At 51.9% G+C, this 12559-nt stretch overlaps 1 protein-coding gene across 1 annotated transcript in view; it reads right to left on the bottom strand.

Moving 5' to 3' along the window:
• Positions 1–12559, bottom strand: part of PLXNA2 (plexin A2) — a gene marked incomplete at its 5' end in the record, with an annotated part of 73318 nt that overhangs the window by 3124 nt on the left and 57635 nt on the right. The window contains 7 exons of the mRNA XM_035899931.1: positions 1045–1214; positions 1832–2022; positions 4096–4195; positions 9467–9570; positions 10109–10268; positions 10723–10869; positions 11530–11596. Of these exons, the coding sequence (XP_035755824.1) occupies positions 1045–1214; positions 1832–2022; positions 4096–4195; positions 9467–9570; positions 10109–10268; positions 10723–10869; positions 11530–11596 (939 nt within the window). The remainder of the gene's footprint in view (positions 1–1044; positions 1215–1831; positions 2023–4095; positions 4196–9466; positions 9571–10108; positions 10269–10722; positions 10870–11529; positions 11597–12559) is intronic.

The raw sequence follows: 12559 nt of genomic DNA, 5'->3' as shown, positions 1-12559 counted from the left end.
CACATTTTCTCCCTTCCCGGAGCCCCTGTGCCCTGGGGCAGAAGCCAGGACCAGGGCTGGTGGGGTCTGATGGCTCTGGCAGAGCAAACTCTGCTGGTCAGTCCTTTCTTTTTTGTTGCTTTAAGAAGTCTCATCTTTTTTTTGTGATTCTGGAGTTTTTATCCTAATAACTCCTTCTTCTAAGGCTTTCAATAAATTGTTTTTAGCTTCCCACAGCCTTAGCGGGGAACCCAGCTTTTGCAGCCGTGATGATTAGAGGCCTTTTAAACCACGCGGGACTCTGGGGAAAATACAAAGTCTTCAGGGAGCAACCATTTGTTGTGACTTTTTTTCTTCCTCGCAGAGGTAAATTTCTAACCCACGGAGCTTTTAATCCTAAAATAACAGCGGAGGCAGAGATGTGAGAGCTCCTATTGTTCAGAGGAGGCCAAACCTGCTGCAGTCCATGCTGGTGGCATGCAGGGCTGGCTCCTCTCCCCCTTGCCACCTCCTCCCGCTGCCCAAATGCCCCCGCTGCCGCCCGAAGCGATGGGGACGGACGCCCAGCTCTCCCCTCCCAGCCCGCGCCGGCATTCAGGCCGCAGCCCGGTTGCACGGGCAGGGTGGTGCAGGCATGGAGCTCTGCTTCCCACTAGCAGACCAGCTCTGCAAACCCAGCCATTTCCAAAGTCCGGGTGTGTGGATCTACAGCCTGAGGCCAGTGCCCAGCTCTGGCAGAGGACTTGGAGATGGCCGGGCTCGTGGTTCAACGCTGTACCGTTGCATGCGTGGTTCAACGCTTCAGCTCGTGCATGCACGGGGGGCAGCACGAACCGGGATCAAACCCCACTGCCCACATCTGCATGGGGCGCTGGGGCGGCAGCCGTGCTGGTTGAAAAGCATCAGCAGGGCTTCATGGTGCATCTCATGCTTTGGAGCTACGGGACTTGGTTGTTCCCAGCCTTCCCAAAGCTCTTCCCCATCTCTGTTTTTCCCCAGGACAGAGATAATTGCTAAGTACTCCGGTCTGCCCCCACTTCCACCCTCCTCCTCCTCCGTTCTTACCAGTTGCTCTTCCACGTGTGCCTCACATCCGTGTCATGGATGCCGTGCTTATCTGCCTGCTCATCCAAGAAATCGAACATGTACTTGATGGCCAGCGGGAGCGCGCTGCCGCGGTGCACGGTGCTGAACAGCGTCTCAAACAAGTCGTCCACAAATTTCTGCAGCGTACCCTGATGGGAGCAGCAACCGAGAAGGTGAAGGCAGGGACGGGTGCGTGCTTGGCTGGGCAGGGGTGCGGGAGGGGATGCCACAGGGTGCTGCCAGCTCTGCACAGCCCCGCAAAATGCTGCCATGGGTCCCACAGGAAAAAGTAAGGTCGGGGTCTTTACGAACACTGATTGCTGCCAGAGGAGCCCAGGGGAATGCTCCAGCCTGCAGCTACTCACGGCTGCAATTACTCTTTATTTCTAACCCGAATCTATTTATTTTGCTTTCAAAACCAAATCTGCATTATCTACAGTGATGAACACACGGTGAAAGGCAGGAGGACTCTCTCTGGCTACCGAAACGGGTTAAATATTTACAGGCACTGCTGCGTCTCTCCAACTCTTTGTGTTTTAACACCCTGCAGAAGAATGAGGCATTGCAGCAGTCACCTTGCAGCCTGAGCAAACCTGGGCTGCGTTTCTGTTGCTGCTCCAGGAGCCACCCCACCCCTGGGGCCCAGGAAAGCCCAGTGGGAACAGGACCCCCCCCTCAGGGAGCTGAGCATCATTGGGCACTGCAGAGGACTCCTGGCAAGGGGTGCAGATAAACCTCCCTATGCATTTCCCAAGCGAGCAGGTACCTTTGTAGCCAACAGCCTGGTCAGGTAGATTTCGGACACCATCTTACTGCCCCGGTCTCCTTCCTTCTGGTCTCCGTGGTCGTGGTTTTTCACCAAGTGCCAGACCTTGACGCCGCTCTCCAAGTCGGGGGTGATCATGGGGGCCCGGGAGCGCAGGCTGTCGGGGCTGCCGGGGAAGCGGAAGGTGGAGTCTGAACAACGGGAAGAGACGTCGGTCATGCTCAAAGCAAAGCCCTTTTTCATTTCCCCGTCTCCTCTTGGTGAGGCCACCGTGCTTGCTAAAGCCAAAATCATCTGCGCTGGCTTTTTTTTTTACGGGGTAATGAAATGTAACACCACCCAGGCACCAAGAAAATTTGGTGTTTGCTGAAGATACGTGCCCATCTTCACTGAGCAGAGTCCCTCAGACTCGAGCCCTTCTGTTTTCACACTCAGACATGGGACTTTTCTGCTCCATTCCCATCCTTTACTTACGTGAACTCGATAATACAAATCCACGCAAGACATCTCCATGAGTTGCAGCTCACGCACATTAACCCTGGGCACCAGCTCCTGCAGCATCCCAGTCCTGGGATCATCAGTATTTTGTAAATAATAACGAGCTGCCCGGCACAAAAGGCAGAGGAAAACTCTTGTTCCTGAGCCTGTCATTAGAGCAACCAGGGCTCAAGCTGAGCAGAACCCGAGGCCAGTCCAGCATCCCGGCCGTGCCGCCCGCGGGGCGAGCGGGGTGGCCTCCCTGCTGTCCCCATCTCTGTCCTCCTTCCCAGCAGGGAAAGGGGAGCTCAAAGGGGAGCAGACAAAGGTTTTTCCCTTAATTGCTCAGAAACCACGGCGGGATGTGAGATATATTTAACTTCCCAAAGAATACGCCTCCCCGGATCTCATCCGTGGTGCCGCCAAGGTGGGACGCGGTGCTGAAGAGCACAACCAGGCATTGTGGGGTTTTTCTTCCTCTCGCGAAATTTCTTTGTTCTCTGGCAACCTCGCGTGTTTTTCTCAAGTTTTGCCTCCAATTCACTGCTCGCTCTCCTCCGCGAGAACAAGGGGATCAATCATAAATCAGCCGAGGGAAATACGCAAGTCATTGCCAAAGTAGCTAGATTTTCATCCCTGATTAAGGCTTAGATAAATGAGTCCTCCAACTGATATAATTAAGGAGACAGACAGGGGGACAGCTAGGGAAGCATCTAGTAATTCTATTTTTAAACATAGCTCTGTACTGATATATAATGGGGGAGGTAAATAAGTATCTCATTTAAATTCTGTCTGCACAATTAGAAGTATTAATCTTAACATGAGCAATGATAGCTCACGCTGGTAGTTTGCAGAAGCTTTTCCATCTGACGTAGATCAACGAGCACCGAAGACTCGGGCTGTGTCACCCAGCCTTGGTTTTTCCATCACCTGCAGCATGGGCAGCGCTGGGCGTGCGGGTGGACCGCACCTCGCAGGGAGAAATGCCTTTGCTCCTGGCTTTTGCCTAAAGATTCTCCTGCGGATGGCTCCTCAGAACCCTTGCTTGAGAAAAAAACCCAAACCATTATTTTGGGAGCTATAAACAAGAGGAAGACAGCTTTGTCGGGAGACCTCTCGTTTGCAAAACATTCTGTAAAATGAAAGATAATGAAAGATCAGCGCACGAGAGATTCTGCCACTGCTGCCTTTTATGGAAGCATATTATTACTATTATTGTGGATTTAGTGCTATAAACGCACACCTGGCACCTCGCAGACTCATTTACTGGGGCTGCAGCGTCTTCAGGGACCCTCCGTAAAGTGCCGAGCCCTGCTATTATGCAAATCATTAATTCCCAGGTGTGCACATCCGAGCACGCCGAGTTAAGACTGCTCTTACCCATTCCTGACCCATTAGCTAAGAAGTCGGGATCCTCCACTTAGAGAAGAAATAGATGAAGGAATCGGTGCTTGGCATTTCCTTTTCCCTCCTCTCAGCTTCTCTGGTCTTTTTGCCATTCTGCTCACAGATGGAAAAGCCTTTGCAAAAAACCCAGGACATTTTTCTGTTTGGCACATGAATGTTTGTTCATTTTGGCTGTCGCGGTGGGGTTTCTTTGGGGGAAGCTGCTGCTTTTCCCCCACCTAATTCCCTTAAGGTGTTGCCCTCCTGCAACAAAGGTGGCTTCAACCCATCGAGACGCGTTCTCAGGTAAAGCCGCCAGCTCCAGGCTGGCTCTCGAATGTGCAGTGTGGCAGGGGGCATCCGGCAGCCACCGCTTCCCAGCCCTTAACTCGGCTTCTTACCGTATCTACTAATAGACGTCCGGGATATACTGGCGGAGGCAGGAATATTGTAGGAAGAGGTCTGTTTGGGAACCAGGGCCACAACTGAGCGGTCTGATACCTGGGGAGGCAAAGGAAGAGAGGAAAAGATCAGTGAGATAAAACCATAGAACCATAGAATCACTCAGGTTGGAAAAGCCTTTTCAGATCATCCAGCCCAACCATTCCCCTACCCCTGCCATCCCACCCCCAAACCCTGGCCCTCAGCACCGCGTTTGCCCGGCTTTTAAATCCCCCCAGGGGTGGGGACTCGACCCCTTCCCTGGGCAGCCCCTTCCAGTGCCTGACAGCCCTTTGGGGGAAGGAATTTTTCCCCATGTCCAACCCAAACCTGCCCCAGCACAACTTGAGATCCACCCTCTGCACCGCGATTGCCCGCTGCTCACCCCGCAAGCACGGGTAGCACCAAGTCCCCAGGCAGGGCCCGGGGCTCCCAAGGGCGCGGGGAGCCATCGGCAGCAGCTCTACAGCAAGGGACCGAAGGCAAGGAGTGATAAATCAAAAGACGCATGGAAGATGTTTTTGGTCGTTCTGATTTAAGATTACGTTTTATCCAATAAAAATGAGAATCTCAAGAATTGTTGTGATCCAATTAAAGTAACAATGCAGAGGGAATAAAATGGCTATAATAACGTTATGGACCATAAAACATTCCTATTAAACCATTTTTTATTTTAGCAATTTTTGCAAACTTTAAAAGTTTGATTTACAGCCGAGCAAGTCATAAAGCCATCTTTCAGGGTATTAAATTGTCAGTCCTGCTGCTGCACCAGAGAAGGAATTAAATGCTGGGAAGTCAAACTATAAATGAACATTAGTGCTAACAAGATTTTGTTATAGCAGATTTTAGTAGCCATGTTTAATTTTATCCTCCCTATAAATCCAGTAGTCACTGGAAGTTTTTTAACTTATTTCCCTTAATTAAGAATCTGCAGGTTTCCAGGGAATGGGCCTGAGTGTCTTTTAATTTGGAACTCGTGGCCTGTGGTGCAGAAGGGCAAGGGAGCGGAGCACGGAATCATGGCATCTCGCAGGCTGACGGGCCCGCCGGGGCCCAGCCAACGCCTTAGGGAGAGGAGCTGTGCAAAAGAAACGCCTCTTCATGCTGGAAAAAAATGCTTTTGGGGCCAAGTCCTCCATTATTTGCCAAGATCCCATGCACGGGGCAGCTCCAGGATTTTGCTCCCCCGGCATCTCCCCATGCAGAAGGGGTGTTTGTACATCGTGGAGGTGACCCGCACGCAGCAACCGTCACCGCCTAACGCTCCCTCCAAGGCTTTGGGTTCCATTCAGATGAAAGGTTTCACGTCAATGTGAGTTGTTATTATTGCTGGTGATAGTGGAAATAATCATCACTTGTGGTGCCAGCACAAAAGTGAGATATTTCTAAGCACAACACTTCAAACACCTCCGTTACTTCCTCTTCTGCTCCCGCCTCACTCCATCCAATTTATTAAGTCAATGGAAGAACCGATCAGCGGTGATATTATTTTCTCAGGCTGTTATTAGCTGCCACTTTGGTTCAATTTCACCCGGGAGAAGCCCGAGCGCGCCGCAGCCCAGGGTGCTCCTGCAGAGGCAGGGGCCCCCCAGCCGCCGTGCACGGGATCCGTTTCTACCAGGGCTGTGGTTAACTGGGAGAGAGGCATTAAATATTCCACACGCACACACAGAGCACTCTCACTCTCTAAATTTTTGGGTCGAATGGCTCTTGTCAGCTAAAAAATACCAGCGTGCAAATTAGCATCAGATGTAACACACATTCGCTTCCCATCTCGCTCTGCTGTTGCCACGCTCCCATAAAACCCCAGAGACGCCCGCGAAGCTGGCTGGCTGGTTTATAACTTTATAAATATTCCGATTCTTCGACGAGCTGCAAACATGCTGCACAAAACACCTTAAAGAAAAATAACACCTGGAGCGGGGAGAGCAGCAGTGCAGAAGCCCAGGCGCTACCGTGGTTGCATGGGCTAGCGAGGATGCCGGCCCCACGGCCACACCACCCTCGGCTCCTGGGTCTCATTTTCCACCCAAATCTTCCCTTTCTGCTTCTAATTTTTGATGTAAAATAGTTTTCTTGTCTCTCGGCCTTTCCAGACTCACAGTGGCTGACAGGTATTCATGCTCGGCTGCCTCTGAGTTAACCCTGCATGAGCCTGTAAATCATTTGATATTAAATTCAGTGTTTCATTTTTCTTGAGTAAAACCACACTGGGTGAGACTCTCACGTGGAGTTTAATAGGCATGAAACCAAAGGGATGCTGCACAAATGTAATACAATTCCTTCCAACATGGTTTAAAAGCTCCAGAAAATTTAACAAAGAATTACACCTATTTAACCGTCTATTTTCATAAATGAAGAAATAAGCAGCAGGCATACAGTTCCCTATATAATTCTATAAAGTGGCCCAAAAATATTACAGAAAGATGAATATTTCTTTTTAAAGCCAAGCTGGCTTTTGCATGAGGCAGCTTCGCGTAAAACAGGTTTTCCGTCGGCTGATGCAGACACGTATTGCACTTCTGTCATCCCAACATGCAGAAAACACATGTAATAGTCTCAAAATCCCACAGCCAGGTGCGGAGCTGAGAAACCCTTGGCATGAAATAGCTGCCCTCTGCAGAGCCTCCCCCGCCTGCCCCAGAGCTGCTTTGGCCCCCGGCTGGAGAAGGGGAACGGGGCTGCGGAGCAAAGGGACCCCAGAACTCAGGAGCAGGGGCAAGGCTGCGGGACTGGGCAGTTTCTGGTCCTTGTGTCAGTGCCTGCTCCCAAGGGACAGCACCTCTCCAGTTGCTGCAAAATGATGACCATGTGCAAATGAAGAGGAGGGTGAGGGGAGCCCTCATCGCTTCCTAAAACAGGAGGGGGGAGCTGGGGGGGTCGGGCTCTGCTCCCAGGGAAGGGGCGATGGGACGAGGGGCACCGGCCTCAAGTTGTGCCAGGGCAGGGTGAGGTTGGCCATGGGGAACAATTCCTTCCCCTTGGGGCTGTCAGGGGCTGGAAGGGGCTGCCCAGGGAAGGGGTCGAGTCCCCAGCCCTGGGGGGATTTAACAGCCGGGCAGAGGCAGTGCTGAGGGCCAGGGTTTGGGGGTGGGATGGCAGGGGTAGGGGAACGGTTGGGCTGGGGGAGCTTAAAGGGCTTTTCCAACCTCAACAATTCTATGATTCTATGATTCTAAATCCAGAGATGACTTTGCCTTCACATCAACAGATAGAAGTAGATGGCATCTGACCAAGAATAATGGCAAGACAGCTCTGAATAAAAGATGGGGAGAGATCTCTACAGAGACAGCTGTTATTTTTTTCTAGAAATTTGGAAATTATCGTCACTACCCCGCCAGAAGTTAGAGAAATCTAGATTTCATTTTTATGGCTTGAACCACACCTGTTTTACGTGCAACCACCCTGTTAAAACGGTGAGACAACAGTGCTCGAAACTCAAATGATTTTATACCCTCTTCTAAGCTGTGCCTTTGCCCACAGATTTGTTTTACTGTGCAGTCCTGGAGCAGCTGTATTTTTGATACCTAATAGAAACATTTGTTCCTCAAACAGAAAAAAAAACAACCTGGTAGGTATACAATAAATAAATAAATAAAAATCCCTGTTTGTTTTTGGCAAAAGCCCTGCCTTGATAGGATTTCTGTTGCAGTGCAAGAGCATTTGGCTTCTTTTTATGGCTGAAACGGCTGCACCGGGCTGTGCAGAGCTCGGGCCAGAGCGGGGTGGGACATGCGCAATCGCGACCTGTTCAGATGGTCGGCAGCAAACTTCTGCTTCGTTCCAGGGCAGAACTGACATTCAAATAGCAGCGAGAGCTGCAGCATCTTGAGCGCTGCAAGGATTTTGTTTATTTGAAGGGTAAATTCGTGGCTCAGATCTTCCCCCAGGCGCTAGAATGGAAGCACTCCCTCCCCTCGCGCCCGACACCTCAGACAAGCGCGGCTTTACCTGTGCCTTCCTTAGATGACTTTTAAAGATCAAGGCCTAAAACCCCTTGCTGCATCCCTGCACATCAGTTAATCCCTTGCAACTGCTAGGTAAAACAGATTTTAGAAACAACGGAATTCATCTGCACAACTTGGGTGACATTTTAGGGTCATCTGTGTTTAAATCCTTCGGGCTGCTCGGAAAAGTGGCCCCTGGAGGTGGTTTTTGGTTTTTTTTTTTTTTACATGCACTTTGCATATTCACGCCATCCTCTCTGCCTCGCTCCCTGATTATATGGCTCCTGTCAATAGTGGCTCGCATTCAACTTACACAGCGTGTGTCACGTTGACGGACTTGAGATGGTGTATAAACAGGGACAGACGCCAGATTAAATACTAAACACTTCTGTGTAGGTAGTGACGGCCAGTAGTAGGCTACAGGTCCCAATTAATGCAGCTATCCTCTGCTGCAGACAGGCTTTGAGTAAAAGCCTTTGATTCTCTTTAACCAAACCTTCCTCGGCTCCATCTTTCCCTCTCTTTCCACCTTTCGCACACCACAAGCAGTCCTGGCCAACAGACACACACCGGGCTGGGGCACGCAGGCTGCCAAAGCTAAAGGTGGCATCAATTTCTGAGGTCACCTCGCCCACCCTGGCCGATGCACGACAGAGCATCTTCACTGTCTAGCTTGGCTTTAGACGACTTCAGTGGCAAAACTCCCGTTACCTGGCTTGGAAGATCAGGTCTGGGACTTAGGAGGTTGGATGTCACTTTGTCAAGAAGTAGCCCCTGATTTTCACCCTTTCTTGACCTGGCTTCATCCCCGCAGCGCTCCCTCAACCCTCCCATGTGGCAGGATTCGAAGTATTTGCTCTGTTTCCCTTCTTCCACTCCTTGCAACAAAGCCCAAGCGTCAACAGGTCGGAAGATCACGAGTTTAAGAGACGAGCTGCCGCTGCAGCCTGTGCTTCACATCAGAGCATCTGATGGCGTGGTGTTTGCCAAGCTTTGAAGGAAGGAAGGCAGAGACTGCTCTTCCTCCCCAGCTGCACTCCTGGATGTCTCAGATCCCCACGCAAAGACCCGAGCCCCAGGTCCATCCCTCCCCTGGCCCCGCATCTCCAGCAGCGACAGCTCAGCCCTCGCCGCTGCTCCCTCTATCTCGCTAGCACGGCTGGCGGTTTTAATTTAGCCAATTTTCAACTCTGCTGGTTCCTATAAGATCTGTGTCAAGGTTGCTTTCCCTTCTAATGCGTAAGCACATTGAACCCTTCTGGTTTATCATACAAATGTGACCTCCCTGTCTGTCTTGGCGGGCGAGATACTCGGGAATTAAATTCCTACTTTTCTCCCCTCCTGGCAGCTTTCTGGGAGCTGTCCGCTGGGGCTGCTTTCTTACCTGATAATGCATCAAGGTGTTCAAGCGCTTCCAATCTCCTTCAATCTTGGTGGTGATGTCTTCATCCTGCAGGACCACACGAGCTATCCGGCCCTGCCGCCACTCTGCAGGAGAGGCAAAAACCAGGCAGACACGATGGTCAGAGAGGGAAAAGGCATTAACGGGGTCTATCCAGTTCTGAGCCCGTAGAAAAGCCCACCTCCCAGGAAGAGGCACCCAGAGGAAGCTAAATTCTGCTCTTAAATCTTACAACTACCAGGAAGGTCACGCGGACAGTTTTCTTGAGGCAAAGTTCAGCTTTTTAATTCCCATGCGGGGGGTTCTGCAGCTAAATCAAGGCACAGGACCTTCCCAGCCCCTCTGCCCCCCTGGTCTGTAAGATATGCAACCTTGGGGAGAAGCTTTGCTCAGCAGAGTGAAGGAGGCTTCAGGAACCCTTGGCTCCGTGCTCAGCAGACAGTTAGCCCATCCCACAGAGCTCAAAGCCTATCTGGCAGGAGCAGCACCCCTGCTCTTTAGGGGCAGAAACCCATGTGGTGTTGTGCAGCCTGAGCTTTTGAGCTCTGCAACCGCCCCCGGAGAATCCCTGATAATAACAGCCTCTCTGATCTTGCCCTTCCTCCGAGGCGGGGAGGCTCCTACCCAAGTCCATGTCAACAGCTCTCGGTCTTTGAGAATACGGGACGTTTTTGTACACTGCATCGAGGATCTTCTCTTTGACCTGAGTGATGGTATCACAGTTCAGCACCTTCACAGGGATCTCTGGACTGTTCTCGTTATCTGGATTGACGCAGTTTAGGATCTGGAAAGGAAGGAGAACCACACCGTGCTCTAAAGGGCTTCAGAGAAGCATCCAGGAGAACTGTAACCACATCTGTCACCCTTTCTTGTAAAAAAAACGTTACGTCCCTATTTGCATCATTGCTGTTGTGTCTAGCGTCCCTTTATAACACTCCTAAGAGAGGAGCCCTGGCTGTCCATTTTCATCTGCTGGAGGGAGGGCAACGCTCGGTGCACAGGGAGACAAAATGCTCCCCTTAAACCCTGCTTTTCAAAGCCTTAGCTCAGGCTATTTGCACCTGCAAATTCGGGAGACACCTGACCTAGGCACGGGTCTAACAGCACGAGGCTTTATCGCACTGGCAACGCTTGTGCTTCATGGTAGCGTCCTAACCACTGGCCTGCAGGGCAGAACCGCTCACGTCCATGCGGGCAGGACAAAGCGATTCAATGGCAGCTTCTACACGATCACTCACCAGAGTCTTGTACTCAATTTGCTGCCGGATCAGCTTGTCCTCACTGAGGGAGTAACGGGCCTCTCCGGTGATGGCATCAATCGGACCTTTCTCCATCTGCTGCTTGATGGCACAGTAGAGCATGAAGAGCGGCTCTCCAGCACATTCCTACGCAACGAGACAGACAGCAAAACTAACACAGTGGTGATGGTGCATCTCCTCCGGGGCCGCTGGCCTGCAGACAGGTTTTGCACATGATTTATTTCAGCAGAGGCACAGTCCCCTTGACTCAATCTTTAGCACATGTGCAATCCAGGCTCAGCCCCCAGCAGCTCCTGGAGGGGACAGCCAAACCCAGGAGCTCCGTTCCTCAATGGGTATGTTGTCTTTGGCTCGGTAAATCTCTACTAAATCTATAATGGCTGTAAAAATGGAATTTGAGATCCTGATCTCATTGCTCACTCCCATGAAGCAAATTCTGTGGGGCTTCCAAAACCACAAATAAAGTTAAAAAATATGGAGATGGAAGTGAGAATTTCTCCTAAGTGCTAAAGAGGTGCAACAGAAACTCCGTTACATGAGAACTACTCCAGGCGATCTGAGGGTTGAAGAAGGCTGAGCACGAAGGCTGTGATGGCTTGGCTCAGCCCATGTAAGAGCAGCCCCAGGTGCAGGCATCGCCGAGCAAATTTCCACCTCCCCTGCCTTGCTACTACATTTTTTGACTTGGAGCCTGACTGAAGAGTTTCAAGCCTAGATTCACCCCAGGGATGGCCGGTGGGTGAGACAGCAAAGCGGCGGCGGGGTCTCAGCTCCACCCCTACTTACCTTGAGGAACTTATGGAGGAGGAAGGCAAACCAGTTCGTCAGCATCTTCTCAGCCACCGACTCGGTCCTAGGGAATCCAGGAGGACACGCACATCACATACAAAACCAAACCACACAGCAGAGGCCTCACAGCTCCCCGGTTTGGTTACAAAACCAAACCAGACATCAGCCCCACTCGGCTGCACCCTGGCGCAGCTCCCCCCGTGCCCTGGATCGGGACCGCGGCTCCGGAGCGGGCAGGCAGCGGGATGCGGCCAGCGCTGTCCCCCTACCCGCTGCACCGAGCTGAGCGCAGCTTGCTCAGCTGACAGCCCGTCCCAGTCCTCATGGGGCTGGTGACACTGGTGACACTCGGCTCCTCGCACGTGGTGCAAATTACAGCCTGGCTGAGTCAATCACTGAGATTTGCAGCGGTTGCTGGCAATCAGGGACAGCAGAGTGACAATGGCAGGAAAATTGCAGCTTTCTCCCCAGTCCCACCCAGCCTCCTCTCCCCACATTGTGCCGAAGATTATTTCTAATTTAAATACAATGGCTCCTAATGATAGTTTTTAACGCTGGCTCTGCAGGACCCGGAGACTTTCCTTAACGCACCACAATGCCTCCTCCTCCTGGGCCAGGGTGGCTGTGCTGGTGGCAGTGGCAGGCATGGCCGGGCAGGGGAGAGCTGCTCCGCTGTGAATGTGGCCCTGGGCAGCCTGGCTCCCCACACCAGGGCTTGGCCATTGCTACCAGCCTTCTGCATCCAGCTCTGGAGCCCTCAGCACAAGAAGGACCCTAAGCACCTCATGTATCCTTCTTTTAAATCCCTCCAGGGATGGGGACTCGACCACCTCCCTGGGCAGCCCATTCCAGAGCCTGACAACCCTTCGGTGAAGAAGTTTTTCCTAATGTCCAACCTAAACCTGCCCTGGCGCAGCTTCAAACCATTTCCCCTCGTCCCATTGCCCGTTCCCTGGGAGCAGAGCCTGACCCCCCCTGGCTCCCCCCTCCTCTCAGGCAGTTGTAGGGAGCGATGAGGGCTCCCCTC

Source organism: Egretta garzetta, unplaced genomic scaffold (assembly GCF_000687185.1).
Source record: "Egretta garzetta isolate BGI_Z169 unplaced genomic scaffold, ASM68718v1 scaffold588, whole genome shotgun sequence".
NCBI classification, from domain to species: domain Eukaryota; kingdom Metazoa; phylum Chordata; class Aves; order Pelecaniformes; family Ardeidae; genus Egretta; species Egretta garzetta.
The sequence above is the reverse complement of the archived record's forward strand: the minus strand, read 5'-3'. Positions and strand labels throughout refer to the sequence as shown.